General features: G+C 46.8%; 1 protein-coding gene across 1 annotated transcript; it reads left to right on the top strand.

Moving 5' to 3' along the window:
- The first annotated feature begins 1,190 nt into the window (after window positions 1–1,190).
- On the top strand, window positions 1,191–12,409 carry LOC114591124 (vomeronasal type-2 receptor 26-like). The gene is made up of 6 exons (XM_077923608.1): window positions 1,191–1,399; window positions 4,641–4,938; window positions 5,418–6,227; window positions 8,181–8,402; window positions 10,156–10,282; window positions 11,505–12,409. Exons 1-6 carry the CDS (start codon window positions 1,191–1,193, stop codon window positions 12,407–12,409), a joined length of 2,571 nt encoding a protein of 856 aa, XP_077779734.1.
- Window positions 12,410–13,365: the final 956 nt, after the last annotated feature.

Below are 13,365 nucleotides of genomic sequence, written 5' to 3'. Positions count from 1 at the left end.
CGACTTCCAAACTCCCTTTCCAGAGTGCAGACTTGGAGTGTGACCTTCCCCACGTCATGCTTCACTTTCAGCCATGTTTGGAATTCAAAATTAATTCAGCAGTCTCTTCCCACCACGCTTGCTTTCACCAGCTACACCTCTTGCTCGTCCTCCCCCTTCTCTTCTGGCCCAAGCCTTGAGGAACTGCTTCTTGACTGGAGTTTACACAGAGAAGAGCTGCTCTGGTTAGAGAGAATAAGGGACTGAAGTCATGGGAGCATACTCTTGTCTGCTTAGAAGACATTCTGAGTTGGAATGAACTTTCTTCCAACTTGGCTGTCCCTCTAGGAAAATTTCAAATGTAAGGCAGTCGGGGTGGGCCTGGCCTGAGCAAAAGTGACTCGCGGTTCAAGCAGCGGTGCCGACCTGGGCCCTATACTGTGGGTGTCCAGCACGTGTACAATGCCACAACATCATTGGGGTATAAATAAAATTGATTATGATTATGATTATGATTATGATGACATCGTACAGGCTTTAGCACAGGCACAGGCCCCAACCCAGTTGCTACTGGGGCACCGGAGTGCCAGAAGTTAATTGGCAGTGGACGGCCGTGGAAGACACGTGGCAATAGCAGTACGGGGTGGAGGTCAAGCATCCACAGAACAAAAAATGTGGTTGTCTGGGCTCCCAGGGTCTCCTAAAGTTGGTGCCCCTTAGTTCAAGTGAGGAGGGTCTGGCGTCTCAGAATTGGCAGCTAGAACTGGGAGTTTTCACAAACATGTTTTTCTCCCAACTACTACCCCTGCACATGAATATTCATAAACTGTTTAGGATGTTGTAGAGCTGCTGCTTCTTTCCTTTGTAATTATCAAAATCATAGTGATTTTCTTTCATCATCTCAAGCAAGCTCCAGAGACTTCACAGATCGCAGTAGAGTGCACTGAAGTAAACATGAGAATCAAGAGCACTATGAAGCAACATCTTGCATTTGGAAAAGACTGGGGGTATAAATGCCTTTTGTTCCAATGAGAATTTGGGTTGGAATTTAGGTTAGGTGAGTTGGATGATGAAGGTCTGAGGTTGACTTCCATCCCCTTCAAAACTGAAGCTGTAGTTGGGCTCCATCCACATTAAGAAAGCAAAAAGAGTTTGGCTTCATCAAATAATTCTCTGAGATGAGCAGTCACAAGGAAGGGAGCAGTTCCAGAATGGGATTGCTACTGCTGCTGCTGTTGCTGCTGCCTTATGTGGAATGTGGAGTGAAGGTGAAATGCCCCTTGACTCTGGAGAGAGATGAACTAGTCCCATTCAGTTATTCCAGACCAGGAGACCACCTCATGAGCGGGCTCATCTCTGCCACAATGGCTACGTTTATTCCACACAGTTTCAAGACGACTCCCTCTACCAACTTTAGAGAGTAAGTCATTTTATGGAATGGGGTTACAGATGTTCCATTACCTAACAAATTCATGAGTCCCAATTCCCAGGCTAAAGGGGTTCATTCTTGGTTTTGCAAGTGGAAAGGGCCAGGGCACGTTCTGCATTGCAGGACCAGGCATTGGGCTCCCCATGCCCCAGCCCATATAAATAAGAGACCAATAAGACGGTTTTGGGTCAAAACATGCCACAACTTTATTGAATACAGATGAAAGAGATTTGGCTTGGGCATGGGGCAATCTAAATACTTCCAGCCTGCCTGCCAGAAGTGACGTGTGGTCAATCCTGGTGGGGGTTCCTAAGGCTTACATCAAATAGGGTGACCCCTGCAATGAGCACCATGTGGGGGAGTGCCTTTGGCCCTGGGCACACAGACATGGACACCCCCTGGATCCCTTTAACAGGACACCCCAGCATTTGGAGGGTCAGGCAGAGACTACAACTTCCCTTCCGTCCAAAACACAGGATTGCCCCAATGCCCAACCAGTTGGGATGATTGCTATGAGGTAGGCAAAAGCACCAGGTAAGAGCCATATAGCATAGTGGGCAAATTCCTACCCAGACCGATAAAGAATGGCAACCACCATAGCCACAGCCAAGTCATTGACTATCAGCTTGAACCGAGGGAGGGTGGGCAGAGAAACCCAGCAAAGGAATGAACAGGCAGTGGCCCAGGTGCGGGTTGCTGAAATGGGCTTATGCCCTCCACTGCCTATCAGGAAGGGCACTGGAGTTCTAGTTCCCTCATCAGGGCCCCAGGAAAGCCTCTGCCATCTCACAACGCAGCCGCATCAAGAGGGTGAACGGACTTGCTGCTTTTCTCTGTCCACCCCCCTAAAGTGCAACCAAATCCACTACGAACTTCAGCAACACGATAGCCTGAAATATCTGAAGGAAACCGTTGTAAATATCTTCTGGATTTCCTCTGTACTGAGCATTCAGTCTGATGATTTTTCTATTTGCTTTCAATTGAGCATTTGTACTGATTATTTGCATCTAACAACAAACCACAGGTAGGGAAGGTTTCAAAATATATGTTCCAAAGGAACCCTCCAATCTTGTTGTTGTTGTTGTTGTTGTTGTTGTTTAGTCGTTTAGTCGTGTCCGACTCTTCGTGACCCCATGGACCAGAGCACGCCAATCTTATGACACTGCAAAGTAAAACTAGGAAACCATGGAAATGGGGAAACTACAGAAATGTCACCTTCATTTCTCTGGCATACTTTCCCACCTCTGCTGCTTTTGCTAAGCAGAGCTCTGTCCATGGATGGGCTCCTGTGGAAGGGGAAGGAGCTGAGTTTCCTCCTCCTCCACCACCAGAATTTCTGTCTGGAAGCTGCAAATTGTAGTTCTGGAAACAGTTTGAGGAAAGGGTCAGAAAGTTCTTGGATTTCAAAGGGGATGTTGAAGGACCTGGGTCCCTACCTCCAAAAATGAATGGTGGAGCAAGATCAGCCAGAGGGCTAATGCTGTCAGACTCCTACTAGAATAGAATAGAATAGAATAGAATAGAATAGAATAGAATAGAATAGAATAGAATAGATTCTTTATTGTCATTACACAAGTGCAACATTGCACAAGTGCAACGAAATTGGATGCCATCCCTTAAAAACAACAAAAGCAAAACAACAACAACAACCAAACAAACCACATTCCAGCCACACCCACACCAACACCCATCAAACTCCCAGGTCACACTATCGAGTTACAGCATTCAAAAAGGCCACAGCTCTTGGATAGAAACTGTTTTTCAGTCTATTTGTCCTTGACTTGATGTTTCTATATGTCCTGCCAGAAGGCAGTAGTGCAAACAGACTGTGTCCCGGGTGAGATGAATCCTGCAGGATGTTGTTTGCTTTCCTAAGACAACGGGAACCGTACAGTTCTTCCAAAGATGGGAGAGGATGACCAATAATCCTTTGGGCTGTGGTTATGACCTTCTGGAGCACCTTCCTCTCCCTAGCTGTACAACTGGAGAACCAAGCACAAATACAGTATGTAAGAATGCTCTCTATGGAGCCTCGGTAGAAGGACACCAGCAGTCTCTCACTCAGATTGTTCTTCTTCAAAAGTCTGAGGAAATAAATTCTCTGCTGGGCCTTCTTCACCAGAGCAGTGGTATTTGCGCTCCAAGTCATGCCCTGATCGATAGTTACTCCCAAAAACCTGAATTCCGCCACCCTCTCCACCCGTTCCCCGTTGATATACAAGGGCTGAATGTCCGCCTTTTTTTTCCTGTAATCCACCACCAATTCCTTGGTCTTAGCCGTATTAAGAGCCAGATTGTTCTCTCCACACCAAACACAGAGCCGCTCCACCTCGTCCCGATAGGCGGACTCATCCCCTCCTGAAATGAGCCCTACCACCGTAGTGTCATCAGCAAACTTGATGATTTTGTTGCTGGAATAGATGGCTGTACAGTCATACGTATAGAGAGCATAGAGCAGGGGACTCAACACACAACCCTGTGGTGAGCCGGTGTTAAGGCTAAGGGCTGTGGACATATGTGACCCTACTCTAACCCTCTGAGAACTAAAGTTCAGCCTAAGTATATATATAGAAATAAACAATTTGTCAAAAAAAAAAAATGTTGCTTCAAGAAGATTCAGGAACTTCCTTTCAGTGAAGAAAACTTGGGCGCATATTAAACAACTTTGAATGCTAAGAAGGACAACATTGCTATGAAAGCACATCACTCAGACAAAGACACGGCACAAGTGACTTTTCATTTTTGCTTTTTAAAACTTATTGTTTTTGTTTTATTAATCCATAAGTTATAGGGTGGGGTTAGTTGTGTCTAAAGCTTGGGTTAGTTGTGTTATGAACCCTAGGATTTACAGCATAAACTGTTTTTATCACTGATTTCAAATCAAGTGAAGAGAACCACACACTCAGAGGACCCCCAGAGCACATCAAGATCACAAGACATTGTGATTCAAATGAAGTCACTCTAATTCTCACCTTTAATTCATGAAGGGGGCAGGGAGATAACAGTAAATGTGACCTGTCACATAATGTGTAAATAAATCATATATCATTAGGGCACTACATTCTTCGCTGTCCCTCATTCCAAGCAAACTGAACTATGCGTAAGTGTTTGAAGCCCTGGAATGTTGCATGAAACACTATTAACTGTAAAAACTTGTCACAAAAAGGCAGAACTGAATGTGATATATTGGTAGAATGCTGGATAATGATTGTGTGCTATGTACATTTTGCAGGAAAGCAGGAACATGGTACTGGCAATTCCTGTCCTTTTTGTTTGCCATTCGGCAGATCAACCAGAATCCCAGGCTCTTGCCCAACATCACACTGGGCTACAGCATCCATGATAACTTTTTTCATGAAAGGGTGACGTATGAAACTTTGGCAGACCTGCTCTCTGCTGGGCAGGTGAATGTCCCAAACTTCAACTGTGGGGAACAGAATCAGCCGCTCGCTGTTCTTGAAGGGGCTGACTGTGACTCTCAAAACTCCATCCTGATTTCCACCATGTTGGGCATCTATAAAATCCCACAGGTAAGAATGGAGAGGGGTGTAGGCTGTTTTCATACCACCTTTACTTTCCTTCCGTGAGTGTCAAATAGTGATTCTATGCACTCCATGCCCATTATACTGGTAGCCATGCTACTAGAAATTGGAGTAAGTGGAAACATTTTTTTGTCAGCAAAACACTGGTATTTTGTTTATTAATTCAAAACATTTACAACCCACCTTAGAGTTTAAAAATCTTGTTGTGGTGTACAGCAAAAACAGTAACACTTCAATGATGCAAGATATGCAAAAGAAAATCAGGGAAGCAGTAGTACAATAACAAATTTAAAAAACGGCTTTAAAATATTTCTAGAGACAGAAACAGAGTCCAATGTTATGTGTCAAGGAAAGCCCAGGGGAAAATATTTAACTTCACAATAAAATTATTTGTTATTCGTTTGATCCAAATATTGCAGCTTTGATCCAAAATAAAAACAATCTAACAATCTTCCTCTTCTTGCCAGGTCAGTTATGCTTTTGTTTCCCGAGATCTGAATGACAAGAGGGAGTTTCCCTTTTTCTACAGGACGGTCCCCCAAGAAGATGCCCTGTACCCCGGAATTGTCAAGCTGCTCCTTCACTTCAACTGGACATTCATTGGTCTTCTGACTCAAGACACCAACAACGGAGAGAGGTTTGTGAAGACCTTGAGGCCTTTGCTCATAAAGAGTGGCATATGCGTTGCCTTCTCACAAGGCTTCATCCTAAAACTAGGCATTAACACATTGACATACAGTATATCTCAATTCATTGAGTGGGGACAAGTCAATGTATTTCTTTACTATGTAGAAAACATTTATTTAACAGCAGGGCTCAAAATTGTGAAAGAGTTGATCGATGTTTTTAAAAAATCCACTGCAGGAAAAGTCTTGATCACAACAGCGATGTGGGACATCTCCATAACCCTAAAATACAGTGGTTTAGATTACCAGCACATCCGAGGTATTTTTTCTTTTTTTATTGTGAAAAATAATTGGGTACAACCTGATGACTTTAATCACTTTTTCTTTGCTATCAAGAAGTTTTGGGAGGATAGCTTCCATTGTTCCTATGTAAAGCTTGCATTGTCAGTGAGAGGCCGGACAAGATGCAGAGAGAGAGAGGATCTGGAGATGCTTCCCCAAGACGATCTGGAAAGAATCCTCTCTTCAGACAGTCACAGGATTTACAACACAGTCCATGCTGTGGCGCATTCCTTACATGCTGCATATTCCTCCAGATCTAAGTGGAGGCTGAAGGACAGTCTGGAAGTTCAAAGGCTACAGCCATGGCAGGTATTTCCTTTTCCATCACTGACATCTCTGCCAAATATGACGGTCCAGAATTATTGAATTGGGGAAGGTCTGAGAACTTGGGGAATGTAGTGGGTGAAATTTATCAAACTGCTTTTTGAAGTGCCCTGAATTGTATCCTCTTTGTGCCCCCCATACACAAAAGTCCCTCAGAGGGCACTGCCCCTCTGGTAATGGACTCCAACCCCTCCCCTTTGGCTGCAGTGTCCCATTTGGACAAGACCCCTAACCCCCAATGTAAGAATCCCCTTTGGCAAGAGAGATAGTGTTGCAGGCTCCCTCTCACCACATGGTAGCTGTAATGGAAATTGGGGTTGCTCGTGCGTAAGTTGCCGCCACTCTTGGCAAGGTTGCCTGGATATACCTTTCCCTGGCTGGACAGACCTGACTCCGCGGCTCTCTCAGTCACTGGCAGAATCCGTCAGTGGGCGTTTTCTGAACTTCTTCCAACATAAAAGTTCCTTGATGGATAGTCTCCGCCTAGCCTCCCTGCGTGGAAGTTTTCTGCGCAGGGTGGGTGTGGGCAGCGGAGGACCCGCGCTCTCCCCGCTGGTCTCTGGCGAAGAGTCCTGGAGCCATCTCTCCAAAGCCCGCCTCTGCCCCCCTTTCTCCCTGGTGTCACGCTGATTTCCTTCCCCGGCCGATGAGTCCCCTCTCTCCCTGCTGGGCCCTTCTCCGGCATCGCTTGGGAGCCTTGCCTCCACTCCTGGCTCTGATGGCTGTTCCCTGACAGTAGCGGTTTTCAACCAGTGAGCTGTGGCTCCCTTGGGTGCCTTGGGTGGTTGGGGAGCTGTGGGCAGCACCAGTTGTTTTATTAAGGAAGCAGAGCAGAAAACAAGCAGAGACTTCTGAGAGATGCTCCACTTTAGCAAACAGTTTCTGGACTGTCTTGCACCTCCCACTTCCTCACATTCCCTCTGTGTCAGGCCCCTCCCTCTGTCTATGGGGAGCCCCTAGGGACCCTTTCTGTTTCTGCCTGGCTCCCTGCTCTGTGATATGCATCAGACACCTTGTTTTGGGACGGGGGTGGGCTGATGGACTCTGTAGTGAAGCTGCCATGTCTGATTCCAGTCTGTGCTCTGTGCTGGGGCACCTTCTTGTTCCCCCCATTTCCTCATCCTCCAAGCTCCTAGTCTCTAGGTAAAGGTAAAGGACCCCTGACAGTTAAGTCCAGTCGTGAATGACTCTGGGGTTGCGGCGCTCATCTTGTTTTACTGGCCAAGGGAGCCGACATTTATTTGCAGACAGTTTTTCCATGTCATGTGGCCAGCATGACTAAGCCGCTTCTGGCAAACCAGAGTAGCGCATGGAAACACCATTTACCTTCCCGCCGGAGCAGTACCTATTTATCTACTTGCACTTTGATGTGCTTTCGAACTGCATCCCTAAGCAAATATACCCTGCATAAATCTCCATGTAAAAAGCTGAAGGTAAAAGACCTCTGGACAGTTAAGTCTAGTCAAAGGCGACTATATGGTTGTGGTGCTCCTTTCGCTTTTGGGCCAAGGGAGCAGGCGCTTGTCCACAGACAGCTTTCCTGGTCATGTGGCCAACAGGACTAAACCGCTTCTGGTGCAATGGGACACCGTGACAGAAACCAGAGCACACGGAAACACTGTTTATTTTCCCACCACTGTGGTACCTATTTATCTACTTGCACCAGCGTGCTTTCGAACTGCTAGGTTGGCAGGAGCTGGGACAGAGCAGTGGGGATTTGAACCGCCCCACCTTCCATTCGGTAAGCCTAAGAGGCTCAGTGGTTTAGACCACAGTGCCACCCGCATCCCTATAAATTTCAGTGTAGCCCACACTCAAAGCTACTTGAGTCTGCACCCAGATCCAAGTCAGACGAGAGCCAGGGATTGAAAGGTCAGAGTTGGATAGCCATTGTTGTTTTCCATATTCCAAACACTGCCCTTTTCTCTGCCATTCTAGCTCCACCCTTTCCTGGGAAATGCCCAGTTTTACAATTCTTCCATGGATGGAGTGTATTTGGATGAGAACGGGGAAGTGGGAGCCGACTGGGACATTGTGAACTGGGTGCTGTTTCCCAATCGGACCTACCTTAGAGTGAGGTTTGGGAGCATCAAGAGACAGGGATCCTCAGACCTAACGTGCACCATTGATGCAGATGTGTTGCCCAAAAGGCTCAACAAGGTGGGAGATACCGTCTATTGCATTTTATCTAATCTCTAATCATGGTCTCCTGCTTTGTGTGGGGCTGCCTTCAAATGCCTGTCAACATCAGCTTTGAACATTTTGACAACCTAGCATGAAATCTCTGTCAAGCTGTGAATATGTAGGATTCAACTGTTCTGGAGTGCAATTTCCGGGGGGTTGCTTATTGTAGTAATTAGATGAGGTGGCCACGGTTTCCCCCAGCCATTACCATATTTAAATTGTCATGAACCCACATGCATTCATACTCACACTAAAGAGAGGTTTAACTCACATACATTCAGAGGTTTAGCCTGTCAGCATCAACATTCAATATTTTGACAGTCTAGGACACACTAAAGAGAGGATTAGGGTCTTTCGCTGGAGTCCTGACATGGGCTTGTTATGAATTCATGTCGACCTATATCCTAAAGCCCACAAGAAGTTCTCGCACCAAAGGAATAAACAAAGTTGGGTTTATTATATGGAACAGAAGTGACAGATATTCACTTCTGTTCCACATATATGGATATTTTTGAATGATTCAGGCAGCAAAATTACACTTTAAGCAGGCAGCAAGTCACAAAAAGGATAAACACCTTGATCTAAATGGCAACAGAAATACCAAGTGATTTTGAAAAAGCCTGTAGGAAAGTGAGCTTGCCCATTTCCTCACAGAAACCCACACGGAACAATGGATCTGGAAGAGTATAACTGTCCTTAAGCATCTGTATGTTGGTCCTTGAGAATGCTGGATAAGTTCTGTTGGAGATTGTAGTGCCAACTGACTACTAACAGAGCCAACTGCCTACTGGGAAATTTGGGGGTTTCAATAGTAGTCTTCTTCATAGAGAAGGGAAAGGTCTTTGAAGTGAAGAAGTCCTGCGCATTTTTCACCTTGCCCATCCTAGTGAGAAAATAACTAAAACTGGGCATCCTGTTTGCGTTCCATCCTGGTGTGCATGAAAGACTGCGATAGTGAGCCATTTCCCATATTTTTTTAAATCTATCCCACTTGGCTGCCCGGACACTGTACAGCCTGGCTGCTTCACTTCACAGCAGCTGCAGCTTCCAGATTTTCTTCATGAGTAGCCCCACAATAGTAGAACCTGAAGGTTAGCAGAGCGTGGATAATTGAGAGTAACCTAATCCTAACCAGGAGGGACGCGGGTGGCGCTGTGGGTAAAAGCCTCAGCACCTAGGGCTTGCCGATCGAAAGGTCGGTGGTTCGAATCCCCGCGGCGGGGTGCGCTCCTGTTGCTCGGTCCCAGCGCCTGCCAACCTAGCAGTTCGAAAGCACCCCCGGGTGCAAGTAGATAAATAGGGACCGCTTACTAGCGGGAAGGTAAACCGCGTTTCCGTGTGCGGCTCTGGCTCGCCAGAGCAGCGATGTCACGCTGGCCACGTGACCCGGAAGTGTCTCCGGACAGCGCTGGCCCCCGGCCTCTTGAGTGAGATGGGCGCACAACCCTAGAGTCTGTCAAGACTGGCCCGTACGGGCAGGGGTACCTTTACCTTTAATCCTAACCAGGAACATCCTTGGGTAGCCAACGGGCAAAAGCTAGAAATGCACATTCAGTACCACTTGGGCCACCTGGACCTCAAACAACTACACAACTGTTATGGTCTTTGCAGTCTTATGATTAGTTGCAAGGTCCACGTGAAAATCCTGGGCCTTCCCAAGCCTCTGTCTCATTTCCATAGGGAAAAAAAATAGAGGACTAACACAATTTCTTTGCTGCTTGCTGTGTAGACCTTGCCTCCTTCCAAGTGTGTGGAAAGTTGCAGCCCTGGATTGGTCAAACGTGTTCAGGAAGGAATGCCACTCTGCTGCTATGATTGCGTTCCCTGTGCAGAAGGGACCATCTCCACTCAGGAAGGTGGGTGACGCCAGCAGAAAGGGCTGCCCTTGAGGAAGAGGAAATAGCTTCATTCCAATATGCAGAGGAAAATTTAGAACTGATGATAACAGATTGGAGAAGTGGGCCCACATTAACTAAATGAATTTCAATGGAGGGAATATAAAGTTCTGCACTTTGGCATGAATAACCAGCTGTAAGATGGGGAACCCCTGGCTTGCCATTAGTACACGTGAAAAGGATCTAGGGGTTTTAGTAGATCACTAGCTTAACAGGAGTCAACAGTGTGATGCATAAGCAAAAACATCTCATGTTTTTCTAGGCTGCATCAACAGAAGTCTAGTGTCCCCTCCCCCCCATCATCTCTTTAACCGAATGAAACCGCCTCTCAATCCAAACCTTTTAAATCCTGGTAGCTGAGTTTATTTTTGCAGCTTCTTCTCTCATCATCTCTAGCACATGCCTGTAGTTTACTCCAATTAAAAAAGCCAATTAGCAGGATAACCTGTGCTTCCAGGGACAGGATCGGGGGGTCACGGCAGCCGGGTTGCTCCATAAACCCAGTGACTTTGCCTGTCTTTGGATTCCATGGAGAAACGAGTGCCAGACTGCCAGGCAAACTGCAGGGGAGAGCCGGGTTTCTCTTCCGACCGAAGAGGAATGCAGAAAATGCAATTCAGCCATCATTCTCTGATTATCTCCATCTGTCTTTCTCCATAATGTTGGGAGAGACACCCATCCCCTGGCGCACAAGATACAGGAAGCCTGTTATAGCCATCTTCAAATATCTAAAGGGCTGTCACATTGTTTTCTCCTGTTCCAGTGGGTAGGACCCGAACCAATGTCTTCAAGTTACAAGAAAGGAGATTTTGACCAAACATCAGGAAAAACTCCCTCTGAAAATGATGGACTCTCCTTCCTTGGTGGTTATTAAGCAGATGTTGGATGGCCTCTGCCCTGGATGCTTTAGTTAAGATTCCTGCATTGCAAGGGGGTGGACTAGATGACCCTTAGGCCATGCTCCCCCCATTGTGGCATCCCCCACCAATGGATGGCATACAAGTTGCCTCAAGTAGTCCATTATCATTGACATTATTTATATTGATTCCTGATGTCCTGAGTCATATACAATTATTTTTATTGGATATATTTATACGTTCTTCTAGTGGGGACTGCTTTGGTATCACTGTCTGCAAATGCAGTACAGAGGATATATGGTTGATCTTATGCTTCTTCTTTCCAGATGCTGAACATTGCACCAGGTGTCCAGAAGATCAACATCCGAACAAGCCCAGAGATCAATGTCTCCCCAAGACTATCACCTTCCTGACTTATGAAGAATATTTGGGAGTTTTCCTGGCTTCCTTGACCATCATTTTATCCCTAACTGCAGGCTTTGTGTTAGGAATCCTCATTAAGTACAAGGAAACTCCCATAGTCAAAGCCAATAACAGGGACCTCTCTTATATCCTCCTTGTTTCCCTCCTGCTTTCCTTTCTGTCCTCCTTCCTCTTCATTGGCAGGCCAAGGAAAGCCACCTGTCTTCTCCGACAAATGGCCTTCAGCATCATCTTCTCAGTTGCCATCTCCTCAGTGTTGGCCAAAACCATCACTGTGGTGCTGGCCTTCCTGGCCACAAAGCCAGGAAACACGATGAGGAGATGGCTGGGGAAGAGTCTGGCCAACTCCATTGTCATTTCCTGTTCCAGTGTCCAAGTTGCCATCTGCATCATCTGGCTGGGAATCTCTCCTCCCTTCCCAGAGTCTGACATGAGCTCCCAGGCTGGAGAGATCATCCTGCAATGCAATGAAGGGTCTGTTGCCATGTTTTATGCTGCCCTTGCCTACATGGGCTTCCTGGCCTCCATCTGCTTCACGGTGGCTTTCTTAGCTAGGAAGCTGCCTGGGGCCTTCAATGAAGCCAAGCTGATCACCTTCAGCATGCTAGTCTTCTGCAGCGTTTGGGTCTCATTTGTGCCCTCCTATCTGAGCACAAAGGGGAAATACATGGTGGCTGTGCAGATCTTCTCCATCTTGGCTTCCAGTGCTGGGCTTCTGGGCTGCATCTTCTTTCCCAAGTGCTACATCATTGTACTCAGGCCTGATCTGAACACAAAGGAGCATCTGACAACAAAAGCTGATTCTTAAATTACTCTTGTTGTCCAGCAGAGCAATGATGAAAAAGACATACTTGCAAATGTAGCTTCTTAAATTTAAATCTTTCTTCCTGTCACAGAAATCATGAATGTTGAAAATGAATTCATAATAGCTCTGCAATGGCTATACGTTTTTTGGGCATAACATTTTACAATGTTTCATCACAGGCTCATCCCGCTATTTTATTGACCAACCATACTAGTCTTTATGCTTTCTCATATTTTCCAGAGGTTCACAATGAATACGTTTACACAAAGCCACTCCCGACCTAAAGAGGGGTGTGTGTGTTGCGGGCTCACTCCCCCGTCCACAATCTCACAGGGCTGGCGCCAGCCCCGCGGCACTCAGGGATTCCCCAGTCTCATTAATATTCATCACCCTCAGTGCCAGCCAATCGGCTGGTGCTAGGGGCGGGCTTACTAGGTCCTCTTAAGGTCGGGGCAGTCCTGGCTCGCCCCTTTTCTTTCCTACAGCAGCTGCGGTTTCCCACCCACCCGCCCTCTAGGTTTGCATTCGGACTTTGCTATGGGCTTCGGCTGGTCGCCGCAAGGGGCCTGGTAGGAGTTTTTCCATTTGGCTAATTGGCTGTATTTTGAAGCCACTTGGTTTTTCCGCCTACCTCGTAGCAAAACTTCACAACTCCTTGGTTTTGGCGGTTAGGCATTGGCAGGGGTATTGTTATGCAAATGAAGTCGGGGGGGAGGAACGCCATCACCTCCCCCAAATCTTGAAGGGTAGTTCGTTAAAGGACTCCGGGGGGCGTCGCCTCGTCCGAAACCTACGGAAGCTAGGGCCTAAAGCGCGCTCCCGAGTGGTAACCCCTTGGGGAGCGCCTAGGGATGTGCATCTCGGGGGCTCCCCCTGTTGGTGCTTAACCCTTCCCAGTTAGACCGGATAGTCTGTTAGGGCCAATGCCTAAAGCCAATACCACTTACCTGTAATCAATA

Source organism: Podarcis muralis, chromosome 2 (genome assembly GCF_964188315.1).
Source record: "Podarcis muralis chromosome 2, rPodMur119.hap1.1, whole genome shotgun sequence".
NCBI classification, from domain to species: Eukaryota; Metazoa; Chordata; class Lepidosauria; order Squamata; family Lacertidae; genus Podarcis; species Podarcis muralis.
Note: the sequence above shows the minus strand (reverse complement) of the source record. Positions and strands in the feature narration are given on the sequence as shown.